This window comes from Rhinatrema bivittatum, chromosome 4 (genome assembly GCF_901001135.1).
Source record: "Rhinatrema bivittatum chromosome 4, aRhiBiv1.1, whole genome shotgun sequence".
NCBI classification, from domain to species: domain Eukaryota; kingdom Metazoa; phylum Chordata; class Amphibia; order Gymnophiona; family Rhinatrematidae; genus Rhinatrema; species Rhinatrema bivittatum.
Genome location: NC_042618.1, coordinates 436,575,190 through 436,588,706, shown reverse-complemented (window position 1 = coordinate 436,588,706; position 13,517 = coordinate 436,575,190). Strand labels below are relative to the sequence as shown.

The window sequence follows — 13,517 nt, the reverse complement described above, 5'->3', positions numbered from 1 at the left end:
TTAATAATCACTCCTAACGTCTGGACCTGTTGACTAATTGAAAGTGAAATGCCTTCTAGTGTTAATGTAGGGGAAGGATTTAACTGTAATCTAAGAAGATTAAGACACAAGGATATTGATTGTAAGCAAGATGTCAACCTAGCCAAAAAATCTTGCCATGATTCATCTATTGCAGAGGAAATGTGACTATCGTCTGCATGCAAACAATGAACACCAACCAGCCTTCTTAATCCGAGAGCACAAAGGTTAAACCATCTGAATAAACCGAATGGGGCACTGCCCAAAGTGCCCATGTCAATTCCCAGGGAGCAGAAAAATCGTTCCCGACCATAACTCTTTGATTGCTGCCGTTCAGAAAAGATCTAAACCAATTCACTAGGTAACCTTAGATTCCTGTACTCTGTGTATATCAACAACCGTCTCAAAAGCTGAGACCAGATCCAGGACGACTACTGCCGAGGCTCCGGTGCCAGTCACTCTTACAGGGCCATGAAAGGTGTCTCCATCCTAAACCTGGGCCGGAATCCCCACAGACAGGGGTCAAGAAGCGTCTTATCCTCCAGGATCCGTCAGCTGGCCTGCCGCTGTCTGTGGAAGCAATTTACTCCAAAAGGGCACATTTGTAATTAATACACGAGTTAGGATATGCAAACTGCAATTGTTTCTTCAGGGGAGGTTTACTAAGAACTGAATGAAACTTCAAGGGATTATAATCCTCCCTGGGGAAAACCCCGTAATTTCCTGCTCCTTTCTCATCCTGAAAAGCAAAAAAAAAAAAAAAATTAATAATAATAATTCTATTATAAATTACAAAGTTATAAATGTTAACCCACTATTCAGTCTTCCAAGCAACAAGCTACTTTGCCATTCACAACTTTTTATGACACAGATTTAAACAAGCTGTAATAATATTGTCAGTGCAGTAGAATTTATAGTCCGAATGCCGAGACAATTAATAAATTACTGATTTTGACTAAATGATAAACAATGGTAAACCACCATGCATGGAGGTATTAGGGGCTCGATTCCTTCTCTCCGGGTCCTCCAAACCTGGGACCTTTTAAAGAACCCTGGCTTCCAGCTCTCCTTGAAGTGCCAAGAACGTGAAGCAATCTTGACTTCTATTAATCTTCTTGCAGAGGGAATGACAGCTTTAATGGGGAAAGCTGATAAACATCAGTCTGTCGGGATGGGAGGGGACCATAATGTAAATACTCTCTTCCTGAATGGCCAAAATGAAAACCTGGCTGCCCAGTCTCTGGAGTGAAAACCGGCGTAGCTTTTGTTATTGTTTCATTATTTCTTTTTTTTTTTTTGGTAATGCATTCCCTTACATGCCACGCCATTATTTGATGAAGGAAAACACGCCGGGTGTGCACGCAGCGGCATCCTGAGCTACGAGGGTAGGCGAGGGAGCAGTCTCTCGACCTTTAACCCCAGAGCCCCGCCGTTCCTCCCCTTGATTGACGGGGCGCACTTCTTAAGGCTGCAGACCAACTTCCTGTGAAGGGGCTCAGGGTGCCTGGTGGAATTCAGGCCAATTAAAGCGGAATCCCGGCTCCGCGATTGTGCCGCGGCGCATTCCATCCAGACAAAAGGCTGCTCTTACAAGAGCGCTCCGGAAATGTCCTCGTCCGCCCCAAGGGGCAGGTTCACCCGCTGCCGCCCCCCCCCCCCCCCCCATCATCACTGACGCGGCAGCCCTGCTAATCATGTGGGGGGAAAACCATCAGCAATTAACTTGCAGACACGTACCTGTTGTTAGACGAGCTTCACACAACACTTCCCTGGGGACTACTTGTCTGGTCTGCTGATATTAGAAGTACATCTGAATTGGAAATTGACTAGGGTGGAATAAGCAGCCTTAATTTATTAAAAAAAAGAAGAAGAATTGACGCCTATTTCAGATTTTAAAGAGAACCGCTGCAGAGTCCGCCAGCATGCTAAACACAGTGGGCTAGATTTTCAAAGGGTTACAGGTGTAACCCCAAAAACCTGACCCTGAGCGCGCCGAGCCAGCCCTGGGACGCGCGTATCCGTGTTATAATGTAATATAGTTATATTCTTCCATGTTACAATGTAAAATAGGGCGGACTCCGCCCTATCTCTGTTTCCTGTAAACCGATGTGATATTTCGATCGAATGTCGGCATATAAAATAAATAAATAAATGTCCCGGGGCTTTGAAAAGGGGTGGGGTCATGGGTGTGGCGCCGATCCGGGGGCGGGACCGAGGCCTCCGGCACAGTGGCTATGCCAGGGGGTTGGCGTGCCGGCAGCCAGCCGGCATGCGCAAGATACGCCTGTCAGAGGCAGGCGTAAAAAGTTAAACAAGGTACGAGAGGGGATTTAGGTAGGACTGGGGGGGGGGGGGAGGGTTAGATAGGGAAGGGGAAGGTGGGGGGGAGTGGAAGAAAAGTTCCCTCCGATTTCGGAGCGGCCTTGGAGGGAACGGGGAAAGCCATCGGGCCTCCCCTAGGGCTCAGCGTGCACAAGTGTGCACCCCCTTGTGCACACTGACTCTGTATTTTATAACATGTGCGCGGCAGTGCGCGCATGTTATAAAATCGGGTGTACATTTGTGCGCGCTGGGTAGCGCGCACAAATGTACCCCGCACGCTTCTCTTAAAATCTACCCCAGTGGGCACTGTGGGCCTCGTCTGCTGTGTCCCTTTTAGGGCAATCATTTCCAGGCAGGGCATGACCAAGGCTGATTCATGGCGTAAAAGCAGTTACTTTGTAGAACTGGCAGATTGAAAGGGCAAAAAAGTATCGATTTTCTTACAACATTAAAAGCCAAATGGACACTGCATGCGTATTTTCAGTAAAGGTTGTTAGTCGATTATAATCTGAAGCGAAAGCAGCAGAGAACACATTAGGAACTGAGAGAATTCCTCTTTTTCTTTTTCCCTTGGCAGATTGCAGACTTTGGCCTCTCCAACCTCTACCAAAAAGACAAGTTTTTGCAGACTTTCTGCGGCAGCCCTCTTTACGCATCTCCCGAAATTGTCAACGGAAGGCCCTATCGCGGCCCAGAGGTGAGTGGTAGAGCACGGATGGTATAAGCAGAGCTTTAAATTAATCTGAATCTGTTTTGGGCAAAAAAAAAAAGAAAAGCCTGCAGGTCAGTTTTGCTGACACTACTGCAATGGCACATGCTATGCCTAAGGTTTTAGTTTTGTGCATGAGTGGAGGAGTAGCCTAGTGGTTAGAGCAGTGGGCTGATAAATGAGGGTGCAAATCCTACTTTCCCTGTTAATGTTTTGTGACCTTAGGAAAAATCACTTAACCCTCCACCACCTCAGTTACAAACTTTTAAGGGGTCACCAGATTTCCCAGGATTTTAGCATTATTGGGGGGAGGGGGGGAAGAGAGACACATTCAGGCCACGATTAGCAATGAGCTGCGTGTTGGCAGCTCGTTGCTAATCAGGGTATGTTAGGTACAACTCCAGAGCTGAAGCTAACTTTCCTGAAACTAACGCAGCTTGTGATTTTTCAGGCAGGCCACGTTATTTTCTTTACATGAGATCACCCAGTAAAATAAATATGTAAAAGCGCCAGATGCAAATCCAGGTGAACGTTCCAGGCAAAAGAACTTCACAAAGCCCACAAATCAATCTGTATGGCACACTTTTGAAAATAGTGCAACTCTTGTACAAAGATTTAGTTTCCAGCAACCAAATTCTACAGAAAATATAAAATCGTGCAAGAAAAATAACACCTGTGAAAGGTCTTGTGAAACTTTTGCCAAAAAAGTGGCTAATGTAAGAACAGAAGAAAGTTCCACAGTGAACTCTGTGCATGTTTTTTCCATGTACGATTTTCTTTTATTCCGTTACAGTAACTGGAATTGCATTTAATTACTCCAGACCTGAGCCCAAGGTGAGATACAGTTCAGCTTATTGTAGGTTTTTCCCTGTCCCCAGAGAGCTTACAATCTAAGGGGTTCATTTACCAAGCTCAGTTAGGTGTTTACCGCACGGTAAACACCGTAACACGGTGATAATGCCCGATGTTTTAAATGCCATGTGTTATTTCCCTCTGTTATAAATCGCTTTGATTTTACTTCAGAAAGGTGATGAATTAAGTTCTAATAAGCTAAACAAATCTGATGCAAGTAAGTTACTGAGATGCTCTGCATGCAAATGTATGCAAAGCAGCTCATTATAAAGCCTTTAACTGGCATACCGTTTGTAAGCAGGGAATAATAATGTGACTGGGCATGCAGGAGTAAAGATGCCCCACAGTCTGCTTGGATGTGTGGCAAGGGAATCGGGTGGAAGACCAAAAGGGCATTCTATACTCTAGCAGTTTGAATTTATCCTAATAAAGGCCACAACCTGGCTCCAGTTGCAAAATTTTGAAAAGAACTAAAAACATCTTGCAGCCGACTCGCTGGCTCATGGCAGCGCAACGCGGAGGGGCCTGGATCTGATTCCTGCTCCCTGGTCCAGCCAGGGCTGGGCGCGCCATGGAGGCAGCATTGGCAGCCCCTGGGGAGAGGGAATCCCAGTCACTGAGCAACAGGGACACCTGGTGGCCAGATTTAGGGCCTATTACTGCAGGGTTCCTGAAGGAGCAGCAGTGCACGGCTGCCGCACCCCCCCCCCCCCCCCCCCCCCCCCCCCCCGCTGAGAATTGTTGCTGCAATGACAGAACAAAAGCAGATTGGGAGGGGATATTAACTAGGAAAAAATCCCCAGGGTTGTTGCAGACAAAGGCCCATGGTGCTGGATCCCAACCCCTGGATCTGATGGAGCTGAAAGTATAAAGGAGCTACAGGAAAACAGCCGGATCAAAAAATAAAAAAGAAATATATAGGGTTTGGGTTTTTTTGTGTTATACTAATTTTGTTTCAATAAAAAAAAATGCTTTAGGTAAAGAACTAAAAAGTGCCCCTCGTTCTTTTCTTTTGAGAAGTTAATGCATAACGAGGCAGTCAATGTTGCGTTTGAAGTGGCAGTGGTGTTCCCGAGCTCCCTCCTCAGGGGGCAGGTAGCTGCTGGATCCGGCAGCCGCCGCTTCCTGGAGAGAAGAAAAGACCCGGAGAGCCTGTGCTGTTTTGGTCTCAGTACCTGGGATGTTGGCCTGGTCAGAATCTTTCAAGGGCCATTTCCTCCGGCCTCCTGTTGCACACAGAAGGAGGCGGAGCAGCAGCAAAAAAAAGGTTTATCTGGCTAATGGCAGAAGTTAGGCAGGTAAACATCCCACTTTGCAAATTCCACTCCTCCAGACCAACTGTGTGTTTTTCGTTGCCAGCCAGCTAAATTTATCTGGACAACTCTAGTTGCCCAAACAGCTGGCCCAAATCTAGCCGGACAAGTTGAAAGTTTGGGTAAAGATAACTGGTAAAATTACCTGGTTGTCTTTATCTGCTCAGCTTCCTGAGATACCATAACTTAAAGATGACTTCAGTGTGGTGCACAAATAACCCAAAATAATTTTTTTAAAATCTGAGGAGTTCCCAGAAGCATCCAGTGGCCTTTCAGATGCAGTAAAGCAGGAGAAAGGGTGTCTGGGCAACTGTCCAGGGATTATAGCAGGATATTTTCTGGTGGGCGTATTGTGAATTTCAAACTCCAGGGCTCTCCTTAATTTTGAAATTTCTTCTGCTTGATTTATGCAGTCGGGGAAGGTGGTCAAGGCATGAAAGAGAATCATGGTATTAGATTTATAACATCACAAAATCTTAAGATTCTGACTTCTCCAAATAAATCTGGCTAAGTGTCCTGTAAAGGTGACATTATAGGCACTAATTTTCAATAATTAAGAAACATGGAAATGTCAATAATGAAAAAGGATGAAGTGCACTAGCAAAATACCAGATGTACTTAAACTTCTGTTAAGGCTGGTGGGAGCGGTTTAAACCGTCCCTTTGGTAGCACAGCAATCTCCAAACAGTACGTAGAGTGGGTTGTGGATAGGGCGAGGGAAGTTTTTCTTGCGCACTTACTTTCTGTCAGCTGCAAGGTTCGTTTTTATGGTTTTTAATACTCCCGCTCGCTTTGCTTAGATTATATGCGCAGGGCGCGTAGACAGTTTCTTATCACGGATTGCAAGCAGAAGATTGTGAACAGTGACAGCAGTATTGTCCTCTGAGATGCCGATGGTACTGCATTCCTAACTGGGCCGTAATTATAGCAGTAGTGGTAGAGCTTACATTTTGCTCGTGTCTCTGGTGACACTGCTGGCGAGAAAACAGAGGGAGGATGAGACACACAGTAACAAACGTGTTAACTTTACACTTTGGCGCCATTAAATGTCAGCCTGCCGATTTTTACCTCGCAGCTCTTGTAGCGTTCCATTGCCCACTTCCCTGTTTTCCTGAATGCCGCGGGCCGGCTGCTGCCGGAGCCTGGGAAGCAGGCGTAACCACTGTAAAGGCTTATGCTCCCTTGTCTCTCTTTTCTCCTAGGTCGACAGCTGGGCCCTTGGCGTGCTGCTCTACACACTGGTCTATGGAACGATGCCCTTTGATGGCTTTGACCACAAAAACCTAATCAGGCAGATAAGCAGCGGAGAGTACCGCGAGCCGACCCAGCCTTCAGGTAGAAACGTGAGCTGGCGCGTGATGCCTTAAGATGGCAGGGGGTTAAGGGTGCCTTGACTTTCAGTATTGCTTTGCCGGGACCTTCCAGTGACAAGGGAAGAGAGGTCCCAGCCCCTTTCGGACCCTTGTGTCTGCTATTAATCCCGGCTTGGGTGCAGTGCTTACCAAGGGCCCCTTTGAAATCCAAATTTTCTAGGCAGACAGATTATATTGCCTTAGGGAGGCTTCAGTCGGCTTTTTTTTTTTTTTTCTTAAACTAGATCCCTGACAGCAGAAAGTCTGTTAGCGATTGCAAATGGAGTTGTTCAGACAGGCTGAAAACCGATATAAGGGGCAGCGATGGCAGATCGGTTTTCCCGGCTAGCACGCGGCGCTTATCAAACCCAGAGGAAAAACAGTAAACTGTGTGTGTGCCAAAGAAGGCGTTCCTTGCCCCCTCCCTCCCCCGTGGTTGTTGCAGCAGGGGGGGTAGGACATCCAGAAAAGAGGCAGGATTTCATCAGCAAGCCGTTCTTCTTACTGCTGCCCAGCCAGTCTCCTTCCTTGTCGGTTGTTGTTCCCACTGCGTTGATTCTCCTTTTCCTTAATGCAGCGGTGGTGATGTTGATGGGTAGGGGGGGGGGGGCACAGTTTTGTGTCGACCGTGGAATGTTTATGAAAGGGAGACACTTCCCACAGAATGAAGAAAACCAGCTTGAAGCATTGTACTCGCCGGCTTTATTTATTTATTTTCCTCCCCGCCACATTTAACTCATTATGTCCCGGTGTCCTATTTAGAGGACAGAGGCTTAAAACTCCGGGACATAATGGGTTAAGGGCCTTCCGCTGACAGGGCAAGAACGTTCAAGGACCTGTGCCCCACTGGGACGTTGGGGTGGGTTAAGGGGGGCCTGTGCACTTACACTCACTGCAAAACGTTTTTTTACTGCGAGCTCGCTAAAGATTGTAATGCGCACGTTAAAGCGTCACTGAATGGGCGATGCTGTACTTCTTCTTTTTATTTATTTATTTATTTTAAGATCACATGTTAAAAATTAGCCTAATTGCACATGCACAGTAACCTAAAAAAACAAAAGGGTCTACATGCTCGTTCTACTTGAGCACTGCTACAAAAATAGCATTTACGCACCATTCTGGAGCATGCTCGGTTCTCTTTTCCTTATGCCCCTGCTTCCTTGCTTCAAACCTGGATATTTGTTATATGAGCAATAGGGGCTGGCGGATGGCAGTGAAGGAAGAAATGAGACCAACCAGACCTTAGGAAAGGAGAATAAAGAAGAGCAGAGTTCTAGAAGGGGAAAAATACAGACGAATGCATAGCTTGCAGAGTCTTGTACTCCTTCTATGTATGACCATTGTTTCAGGTCTGTGTGTGAAATCCTGAGTAAGTGGTGATAGTGGGCCACCACTTCTCCCTTGCTATCCTTCAATTCCTCCCTCGCCCTGCTGTATGGTCCCACATTCCTCCACCCAATGTCTAATGAGTTTCATTTGGGCTCCCTTCTGTACCCATCTGGACTGACTGCATTGCCTGTGCTCCACCATTACCACCTTTCTTTCTGTCTCTGCTTGCTCTATAGTAGGCCTCTCTCCTGGGATTAACACCCTTCCCTTTCTCTTCCCTGTTACACCTTACCCATATCCTTCCACATCCACCCATAGTCGCTTGCTCCCTTCCCTCCCTAATCACACCCTTCTCTTGCAAAAGTCTTACTGACACAGAAGACTGCAGTACAAATCAACTCCTTTTCATCATTTATAAGATCTAAAATTCTTTAATAATGTCAATTTTACAATGAATACCTCTGAATATTTCTGTAACACAACCCCCCCAAACCAAAATTCACCCCAGATCAAAGTGCCCCCTTACAATGGTCCATATATAGAGTATAGACTGAACCTTATAGGGTCTCTCTCTCTCTCCTTCTCCTTGAGTGTGCGTAACATATGTGCATAAAGCTGCAGACGTAAGTGTGTGAAGGTTATTTTATAACCTACACTTATAATTTATAAAATAGCACGTATCTTTGCATGCAGTGAGATACACATGTTTATGGGCGCACGTGCGGCCCTTTTAAAATCTACCCATAAGCTTTTAGTGCATAGGCTCCTATGTATCTTCACAAAAGGTTTGGTACCTCAGTATATCTCACTAGGTTGACTGGTGAAAAATAACATCAAAATATGACGTTTTTGTATTTCAGCCATGATCTTCAGTATTTTAATCTCATAACACAAACACATTTGATGTCACAAGGAAGGAAGGGAGGGAGATTTAAAAAGCAAAGGAAAAAGTAAAAGGAGAAAAGTGGTAAGAAGAGTGAGGAAATGGGAAGGAGAAAAGAGAGGGCAATGGAATCAGATGCTGGCAGCCTCTCTTTCCTCTATAAGACCTCTAAGGCTTTTGAGCCCTGGCATTGACTTTGGATGCAACATTGAAAAACCTTCAGCCAACAGGCATGTCCTGATTTTTCTGCCTCCTTCCATGATTTTTAGCTTCTGGAGATCATAGAAGAAGGCTGGAAGCCTCGAGGGTCTCTCTTTTGAGTGAAGGATCACTCACAACCTGGCAACCCTTTCTTCCTAGAACCACACACCATAGCCTGGACTCTTTAAGACTCAATCCAGATTTATCCGAGTTTAGGACCTGTACTGTGATCCAAATGATCCTGAGTTTTAGTACAACAGCCTGCCTATATTTATTCTAGAGCCTGTACTATCTTGATATTTTAAAATTTGTAATGAAAAACAAGTATGCTATTTTGACTATTTTTAACAAAACTCTTTGCTCTTAGATGCTCGTGGCTTGATCAGGTGGATGCTAATGGTTAACCCTGAACGTCGTGCAACCATTGAAGATATAGCCAACCACTGGTGGGTGAACTGGAGCTATAAAAGCAGTGTTTGTGACTGTGACAGTTTAAAAGACTCAGAATCACCACTTCTGGCCAGATTCATTGATTGGCACCACCGTTCAACCAATCGGCAGTTGGATTCTGACAGCAAAAGTAAGTGCCTCTCTAAGCCCCCTGGATCCGAGGTCCTGCTGGAACGGCAGAGGTCTCTGAAAAAATCCAAAAAGGAAAATGACATTGCACAGTGCCTCCAGGAAGGGGCTGAAGAAAATTCTTCCAAGTCCATCTGTAAGAGGCCCAAAAGCATCTTGAAAAAAAGGAGCAACAGTGAACACCGCTCTCACAGTGCAGGTTTCATCGAAGGTATGGTTAACCCTGTCTTACCCTCTACTTTTAAGACAGAACAAGAACTTTGTAGAACTGGTATGACTGTAAAAAGTGCTGTAGAGGTGGAGGCACCAGGCAGATTTGGTGCAAAGCAGTCTAGTCCAATGCCTAAGAAAGGCATTTTAAAGAAAACTCAACAGAGGGAGTCTGGTTATTACTCATCTCCAGAACGAAGTGAGTCTTCAGAACTGTTGGACAGCAATGATGGGACAGGAAGCAGCAGTGCCTGCCAAGGCATCACAGAAACATCCAGAACTGTGTCTCATAGCTTGTCCTACAGGCGAAAGGGTATATTAAAACATAATAGTAAGTATTCCTCCAGCAGCACTGGCTCATCTTTGGTCAGCCCTGCTGAACAAGTCCTAGATTCCATGGAAGAAACAGCCGTGTCAGGTGAAGGATTGTCTCGTAGTTACAGCCGCCCTTCCAGTGTGATCAGTGATGACAGCATCCTGTCCAATGACTCCTTTGAATTGCTTGACCTGACAGAGAATAGGTCAAACAGGCATAGGATACGGAGCTGTGTGTCTGCAGAAAACATCCTGCATCTTCAAGATTTTGAAGGACTTAAGAAATGCCCCCGCCCTCAGAATCTGAAGCGTTATCGAAACCGGCTGGGGGACAGTAGTTTTTCTCTTCTCACAGACATGGATGATGTGACTCAGGTCTACAAGAAAGCTCTGGAAATCTGTAACAACCTCAACTAGATGGAGGACAATAGGAGGAAAAATGTCTTGTATACCTTCCTGATGGAGTGACAAGTTGTTTGCTGATTGCTGACAGTGGTAACTGTGTAAAGATTTGCTTCAGAGTTCTGCTCCCCCTCTTCTCTCAGTGTGAGATTTTGTACAGAGCATCTCACTTCAATATCAGTTGGTTTTTTTTACCCGTCCTAATCATGCCTAAATATTTTTTGGCTCTGTAAAATTGAAGATCTTATCAAACAGATCTTATTAACATTTTGTTTGCATTTTCTGTGCCATGAGATTTCTCCTTTGCTTTGCCCCCATTTGTTGCCCTCTTTTTTTTTTTTCTTCACCTTTTAAAAACAGATCTAATATAGATCTAATAATGGCTTGAACAACAGGTAAGCCTCAAAATCTGAGAGAGTGGCAGGAGTTAGTGTTATTGAAGCACTGCCACTATCTGCCCTTGAAATGTCACATTTTGATCTCTGCATATTCCTCACTATTTACCCAAAAGAAACCCAAGTTGCTGTTTGAAAACTATCAGAAACCTATGTTGCCCAAATGTGCCTCAGATTAGTCATTTTAAATTTCCAAATTGTTTTCAGCAACCAAACTCATTAAAACTATTTTGATTTGCAAGCATACATTAATCACAAGATGGAGCTTTCTATTACTTTCCCTGTCAGCAATCGGTATTGTCTTGAGCACGTGATAAGGTTGAACTGCAGAAAAGGTTACAAATTTGTTTGCTTTCAGAATGTTGGTAGAAGAAAGGGTTGTAGCATGTAGAGAAGGATAAGAGTTGAGAAGGTTAAAAGTGTATTTGTAAAGGCAGAATGCATCTAACTAGGTGGTTAGTGGAACAGAACAAATGTTGGTTGTTGGCAAGAAGGGATAGCAATGGGGTTGCTGAGAGAATTGGCGTGGAAAATGCAAGAGATTAACATATCTGCATATGAGATGGGTTCAAAAGAGGAACAGACAGAAAGGTAGCAGGAGACTGAGAAGGGATTACTAGAGAATTTACCTAAGCAAGGGACTTGTGGCTTACACTCAAGGTATTAATTGGGTCTACTGGAATACCTGAATGGAAGTCTCTGGTAAGAAAGGCACTGCATATCTGACAGGCCTGGGCAAACTGACTTGATGGCGTCAACATTGGCTGCAACTCTCTAGTGCCACAAATGTGAATGAGAAATATTGCAGTATGTGTGAAATACAGTATATCCTATTGTTATTATTCACTTTGAAACCACCCAGCATCCTGGTGTCCAAAGTGACCTCCAGTAATGTAAAGAAATAACACTTAAGAGGAAAAAAGAAGCAGCAAATGTTTGTCTCTGTTTCCCGTTTCTTCTCACCTTGCAGCCGGTTGATGTTATGGGTGGTATCACAGTCCTTCAGGCTGTAGGCCACATTTCTCAAAAGTTACCCAAAGTGTTTAACTGCTGTCTGAAGGGCAACTTTTACTTTCTCAGTTCACCTATGTGGAGATAACATTTGTTTTACCAACCTAATGCCTATAAGTACCTTTTCGCTAGGGTACGGGAATGGAGTGCTGGCTTTCTGATAGCATTTTCCATGTGATGGGCTCAACATTCGCAGCATCCTTTCTCGGGGAAAATCTGAAAGAAACCCATAGTGCTAAAAGTATTATTTAAGATGGAGAGTTAATTAAATTAAATGAATGCTAGCAAAACAGCTTCTAACCAAGTATCTGGGTGTGAATTATTTCACTGTTTTATCTGGCAATAAAAAAGTAAAAATAACAAAAAATGAAGGAAAAGTTGGATGAAATGAAATTGAGAGGGTGACATTTGAGTTTCAGTATCACCTAGAGTTTGCCCAGGCCTGCTGTTCTGTGTAAAAATAAATGTGAATGAATGATTGACTGCTTATTGCCAAACTGGAAATATTATATAGGGACTTACTGGCATGTTATCATTCCTAGAAGAAAAAAAAAAACTTGACTGCACATCGTTATTGGTATTGTGATTTTTATTTAATTGTTTTCTTCTTTTTTTGTAATGCCAAGGTGATTTTTTTTTTAATTTGTCTTTGCCTTTTTATTTATTGCTCTGAAAGCCATTTCAAAGGTATAATATATTTACTGTAATTTAAATGGTGAAGCTTATTTTGCAGCTCCTGCCAAAATTCGTTAATTTGTTTTTGATTTTCTTTTGGTTTTCATTGACGGGATGGTTTGAGCTTCAAGAGGCACACCAGGGACAAGCTGGATAACCATTCAAAAGTGTTTGTATTTTTACCTGATACTGTTTTTGGTTTTTTTTAATTAAATAAAATGTAATGAGCAAATGAACTGCTGATATCATCTGATCAGGTTTTTTTCTTGGGTGTTGAGCATATAATCTTTTAACCAATTTTTTTTTTTTCATATGGAAAAATTGCCAGAATTTGCACACTGCACGTGGGAGGACTTTTGCACAACAGCAACACCTAGTGATCAGACTCCGGTACACACATACCAAGTTCCATAAGCAGCTGCCATAATGGACTAGATGGGATGGGAATATTATGTAACAGGGAAAATCCCCGTGGAGTTGCAAATGAAGTCTCATGGTGACAGGTCTCAGCCCTAGTTCCAACTGAGCTGGAAACCCAGAATGAATGAAGAAACTGCCAGAACAAAAAAATAAAAAAAGCTGATGAATCTCAGAAAGCTTGATAATTTTTATTTTGTATTCGCCTTGAAGCATTTTACAATTTCTAGTCCTGCTTCTAGCCGGGGGAATAGGTCCCAGAAAGATTTAAAATGAAAGTTTTAAAGAGGACTGCACATCCCAATGTCTTTGGCGTCATCTCAGTATATTATTGTAGTGCCAGGTTATAGCTGGAAGAAAAACCACTTTGTCATACTTTTAAAGCAAGGAAGTAAATGCCATGCTTATGTATGGATCTTCTAGTGCTTTTCAACTTTGACCCTATTGAAAATGTCCTCACTCTTATCAAATAAAGATCAGTTTCAGTAAGGTGGGGGCCAGGCCTATGCTCCGCTTTCTCCGTCATCTGGCCCT

General features: G+C 43.9%; 1 protein-coding gene across 2 annotated transcripts in view; it reads left to right on the top strand.

The window, feature by feature from the left end:
* The window catches only part of NUAK1 (NUAK family kinase 1), a 126,046-nt gene extending 113,239 nt beyond the window's left edge, over nucleotides 1-12,807 (top strand). For both annotated transcript variants that reach the window (XM_029601539.1, XM_029601540.1), the window contains exons 5-7: nucleotides 2,918-3,037; nucleotides 6,417-6,549; nucleotides 9,347-12,807. In XM_029601539.1, coding sequence (XP_029457399.1) covers nucleotides 2,918-3,037; nucleotides 6,417-6,549; nucleotides 9,347-10,500 — 1,407 coding nt within the window. In that variant the 3' untranslated portion in view covers nucleotides 10,501-12,807. The remainder of the gene's footprint in view (nucleotides 1-2,917; nucleotides 3,038-6,416; nucleotides 6,550-9,346) is intronic.
* The last annotated feature ends 710 nt before the right edge of the window (nucleotides 12,808-13,517 follow it).